This window comes from Crotalus tigris, unplaced genomic scaffold (genome assembly GCF_016545835.1).
Source record: "Crotalus tigris isolate CLP2741 ecotype Arizona unplaced genomic scaffold, ASM1654583v1 scf7180000024473.799607, whole genome shotgun sequence".
Lineage (NCBI taxonomy): Eukaryota > Metazoa > Chordata > Lepidosauria > Squamata > Viperidae > Crotalus > Crotalus tigris.
Genome location: NW_024100644.1, coordinates 776,017 through 782,017, shown reverse-complemented (window position 1 = coordinate 782,017; position 6,001 = coordinate 776,017). Strand labels below are relative to the sequence as shown.

General features: G+C 36.7%; 1 gene segment (V, D, J or C); it reads right to left on the bottom strand.

Annotated features, from left to right (window-relative positions):
* Window positions 1–5,330: 5,330 nt before the first annotated feature.
* Window positions 5,331–6,001, bottom strand: LOC120303668. The segment is given in 2 exon segments: window positions 5,331–5,687; window positions 5,803–6,001. Coding segments are annotated over 2 exon segments (399 nt in total).

The following is a 6,001-nucleotide window of genomic DNA, read 5'->3' as shown; positions in this document are numbered from 1 at the left end:
GGAAGTTTCTCCTTAGTTCTAGGTTGCTTCTCTCCTTGATTAGTTTCCACCCGTTGTTTCTTGTCCTGCCTTCAGGTGCTTTGGAGAATAGCTTGACTCCCTCTTCTTTGTGGCAGCCCCTGAGATATTGGAACTCTGTTATCATGTTCCCCCCTTGTCCTTCTGTTCGTTAAACTAGACATACCCAATTCCAGCAACCGTTCCTTATACCATTCCATTCTCTATTCCTTGGGCAGGAGTGTAAGATGTTTTTCAGCTTGGCAATGTAGAATACATCTCTAGAATTCTCAGGGGTCTCCATCCAAGATTGAAGTAATTTGGGACACAAAAACAATGGTAAGAACACAATGAAATAGTTATAACTGAACATCTATGGAGAGTCTCAGTCATCCAGGTCATGGTTATCCCAAAGGTGCTTTTTCATGAGGCAACTGGACTTTCTTGAAAAATCAATATAATAAATAGGATTTTTTTAACTGTTCTTGATTCACCTGTTGTATTCCTTTTCCAAAATGTGGAATATTCTGTTGGTTGTTTGCAAGTTTCAGTCAAATTACTATCCAGTGTATATTGTGCTTTTCTACTGCCTCTTCTGGTTTGATTTTAAATTTTAAATGTTAAGATGTTTATTTTTTCTTCTGGCTTCTCCAAATCTCTCTTTTAAAACTGCCTCCCTCTATCCCTCCCTTCCTTCCTTCCTTCCATCCAACTCAACCTTCTATTCTTATATTTCCTTCACCGATTTCTCCATTCTCTTACATCTCCTTATATTACTCTTTTTTCCTCCTCTTTTTTTATGAACATAGAATGATAAATACAGTATAAATGCATGAATTTTTGTTACTGGAAACTTAATCTCTGAAGAAGAATTTATAATTTTCATTTGTCTTCTGCAGCATTTGCCCACACTATTCTATTTTCTCTATCTACCCTCAGTTACCATAAGATGCAGAATATTTTCCAGGTGATCAAATCTATTTTATTTTTATTTATTTAATTAAATGTATATGTCCACCCAACTCACTTTCAGTAATTCTGGGCAGTTTACAAGGCTAAAAAGCCAATATAAGAACAATAAAAAAGCAATAACTTTCCCTCCACCCATCTATGGTATTTTGGCATGAATGAGACTCTAGAAAAAAAAAAAGACCATTGTGAGAAGAAAATAGGTCAACCATTAATATTCCAAAACTGAGGATTGAAAGAAAACATTTGTCCATAAATGAAGGGGTAAAGTAAGAATTTTTTGATGTTTTATGTTTTATGTTTCATGTTGACCTAATGCTCTCTCACTTTAACTATCCACCTTATTATTGCACTGTAGCTAAATGTCAACCTGGAAACATAAGGAACATCTCTGGATTTCTCTGCTGGTCTCCATAAATTATTTATTTGATCAAATGTTTATGTCCAACCAACTCCCTCTCAATGATACAAGAATAAAAACCAAAAATAAAAACATAAAAAGCAATAATCTTTCCTCTACCCATTGCTGGTATTTTGACATGAATGAGAACATAGGGAAAAACAAAAAGATCATTATGAAAAAAGTAGAGAGAAAATCAACCACTAATATGCCAAAACTGAGGATAGAAAGAAAATATTTGTCCACAAATGAATGGTATAGTAAGAATTTTTTGATGTTTTATAATACAAAAAAAATTCTAGGTCTTATGACCATAAATGTTTGGATATAATTCATAACTGTGCACCACGCTTTTGAGAAATACAACTTGGTATACGGAAAATGGCAAGAAAGAAAAGATTACATAACTCCAAATGTTTAATGAGTAATAACAATTCACATGGAAAAAGACACATGTACACAGTTAGTTGGAAGCATGAACATGATAAAGAATGTGTATTGTGTTGCTTCTTTGCATCTGAAGAGGAAAACCATAGCAGTTCAGATGGAGACTAATAAGCAAAAGTTGCTGAACCATATTAATTACGGGTGATTAATCTCTCTGTGTTTCATGTATGTTTTTTGCCTATCTATCCCACTCCACTCTGCCTGGCTGAGTTCATTTCATAGGCTAGACAAATCATTGAGTGATTCTCTGGCATCCTGTTTCAAGATAATTCAGTCATTAAAGAAAGGGTTTTTGCATGAGTTCTCCTAGGACTCCTTTCACTGTGTCTCTTGCACAGTAATACACAGCCGTGTCTTCAGTTTTGAGGTTGTTCATTTGCAGATAGAAATTGGAACTGTCCTTGGAGGGAGTAAAGCGTCCTTGGATTGTTGGTGAATAATAGATGGTATTCCTAGGATCGTAATAGTATACAAGCCATTCCAGTCCTTGGCCAGGTTTCTGTCTGATCCAACCCATCCAGTAGCTGTTAACATTAAATCCAGTGACAGCACAAGTCAGTTTATGGGCTTCTCCTGGTTTTTTCAGCACTGGATCTGACTCGGTCAGGAGTACTTGGGAGAGGCTTCCTAAATAAAGAAGAGCAGAATTGGAGGAGAGTTAGGACATCACAGCCACAGTTAAGAATTGAAACTTCATTTCAAGGAATAAAAGCAATAGAATAAAATGGCAAAATGAACACACGGGAAGAGAAGACAGCCAATGTGAAGAGAACTGGAAGGAAGGATGGCATAGTGGAGGAATGGTTAGACCTCTGATGGCTTCTGTGAGGTGAATCTGTCTAGTGAGATGGGGAGCTCTGAGGATATAAATGAGAAGTGAAAATGATGCCAAATTTGCATAAATCCTGATGGAAACTGTATAAATCTGAGATGAATATCAGGGTGTCTTGCCCAGTATACACTAATCTCTTCTGCAAATTGAAGCCATTGCACTATTTTAACATATCCACCCAGATGACACAATTGTACATTTTGTTTCATTTCTTATTTAAGTGTAATGTAATGTATTTTAGAATGTGTTCCCTTAGGGTCCAAGATAGGGGTGCTTGAGCTTAAATTCTCTATCTTAAACTAGCTAGCCTCTTTTTACATAGTCACCAAGATTTCTAAATGCTAAACTTAGAAAGTCCACCAATTTATTTTGAAGTCCTATTGAATCAATGTGCACAGAAAACTACAGCTGACTTTAACTCTTCAGTGATTGTGTATAAACAATCCTGCAGGGTTTGAGGCAATTCTAAGGAAATGGATTGCCATTCTCTTTCCATGAGAAGTTTTTCAGCTTGGCAATGTAGAGTACAACTCTGGAATTCTCAAGAGTCTCCAGCCAAGATTGAAGTCATTTTGGGATACAATAATGATGGGAAGGCCCAGAATGAAATACAGTAGTTATATTTGAACATCTATGGAGATTCTTAGTCATCCAGGTCATGGTTACCCCAAATGTGATTTTTCTCAAGGCAACTGGACTTTCTTGAAAAGTCAGAAAGTCCAGTTGCCTCGTGAAAAAGTACCTTTGGCATAGTTATAATTAAACTTATCCATAGTTTGGGGAAGGAAGGAAGAGAATTCAAAGACAGATTAAACACAGATGTAAGCATGAAGGCAAACATAAACACAATTTGAAATGACATCTTGCATTAGAAAAGAAAAACCACAGCAATCTAGTTGGAAATCAATAAGTAAAAGCTATTGAACCATATTAAATGTGCACTATAATATTTCTTCTTTGTAATTTCTTTTGATTAGCTATTTCATTGGTGATTCACTTCCAAATGTGAAGCAATCATTTAGTGGATCTCTGGTGACCCCTTTAGGGTCACATTATTAATACAGTGAAGAGATTTTGTATGACATCTTTTGGGACTCCTTTCACTCTGCCTCCCCTGCATAGTAATATATGGCTGTCTCTTCTATTTTTAGGTTGTTCATTTGCAGATAGAAGTAGGAATTGTCTTTGGTCCTAGTAAACCTTCCTTGGATTGTGGGAGAATAAAGGTTGCTACTAGAGGTGTGATGGTAAACTATCCATTCCAGTCTTTGACCGAGTTTCTTTCTGACCCAATCCATCCCGTAGCTGTGAATGTTGAATCCAGTGACAGATCAAATAAGTTTATGAGCTTCTCCTGGTTTCTTCAGCACTGGATCTGACTGGTTCAGAACTTTCTGAGAGAGGCCACCTAAACAGAGAAGAAACAACAGAATTGGAGGGGGGTTACAACTACGGCTGAGGAACTCAGCTTCAATGGAGTGCCACAAAGAATGACATGGAAAAAGAAATGGACGAGAAGAGAAGATGACCAGTGTGAGGAGAATTGAACAGAAGGACACCATAGTGGAAGAATGGCTGGATCTTTGAGGGCTTCTGTGAAATGAGTTTGTCAGTTTATGTGAGCTGAGAAGTTGTCATGGTTTAAATGAAAAGTGGAAGTATGCCAGCTTTGCATAAAACCAGATGGAAATTGTCTAAATGCATGATGAATAGCCAAGAGTATTAAAATATCTAAGTTAATCTGATCTGCAAAAGAAGCTATTAAATGTTTTATACATCTGATTGGATAACTCCTTTCTCTAAATTGTTCTTTTTCTTCCGTTTGCTATTTAATTAAAATGTAATGTGCTTGGGAATGTCCTTAGGATCTAATGCTCTCTCACTTCAACTATCCACCTTGTTATTTGCACTGTAGCTAAATGTCAGCCTGGTAACATAGGGAACATCTCTGGATTTCTCTGCTGGTCTCCATAAAGTATTTATTTAATTAAATGTTTATGTCCAACCAACTCCCTCTCAATGATACTGGGCAGTTTACAAGGATAAAAACCAAAAATAAAAACATAAAAAGCAATAATCTTTCCTCCACCCATTGCTGGTATTTTGACATGAATGAGAACATAGGGAAAAACAAAAAGATCATTATGAAAAAAGTAGAGAGAAAATCAACCACTAATATGCCAAAACTGAGGATAGAAAGAAAATATTTGTCCATAAATGAATGGTATAGTAAGAATTTTTTGATGTTTTATAATACAAAAAAAATTCTAGGTCTTATGACCATAAATGTTTGGATATAATTCATAACTGCGCACCACGCTTTTGAGAAATACAACTTGGTACACGGAAAATGGCAAGAAACAAAAGATTACATAACTCCAAATGTTTAATGAGTGATAACAATTCACATGGAAGAAGACACATGCACACGGTTAGTTGGAAGCATGAAGATGATAAAGAACGTGTATTGTGTTGCTTCTTTGCATCTGAAGAAGAAAGCCACAGCAGTTCAGATGGAGACTAATAAGCAAAAGTTGCTGAACTATATTAAGTATGGATGATTAATCTCTCTCTGTTTCATGTATGTTTTTTGCCTATTTATCCCACTCCATTCTGCCTGGCTGAGTTCATTCATAGACTAGACAAATCATTGAGTGATTCTCTGGCATCCTGTTTCAAGATAATTCAGTCATTAAAGAAAGGGTTTTTGCATGAGTTCTCCTAGGACTCCTTTCACTGTGTCTCTTGCACAATAATACACAGCCGTGTCTTCAGTTTTCAGGTTGTTCATTTGCAGATAGAAATTGGAACTGTCCTTGGAGGGAGTAAAGCGTCCTTGGATTGTTGTTGAATAATAGATGGTATTCCTAGGGTCATAGTACCAAACAAGCCATTCCAGTCCTTGGCCAGGTTTCTGTCTGATCCAACCCATCCAGTAGCTGTTAACATTAAATCCAGTGACAACACACGTCAGTTTATGGGCTTCTCCTGTTTTTTTCAGCACTGGATCTGACTGGGTCAGGACTATCTGGGAGAGGCTTCCTAAATAAAGAAGAGCAGAATTGGAGGAGAGTTAGGACATCACAGCCACAGTTAAGAATTGAAACTTCACTTCAAGGAATAAAAGCAATAGAATAAAATGGCAAAATGAACACACGGGAAGAGAAGACAGCCAATGTGAAGAGAACTGGAAGGAAGTACGGCATAGTGGAGGAATGGTTAGATCTTTGATGGCTTCTGTGAGGTGAATCTGTCTAGTGAGATGGGGAGCTCTGAGGATATAAATGAGAAGTGAAAATGATGCCAAATTTGCATAAATCCTGATGGAAACTGTATAAATCTGAGATGAATATCAG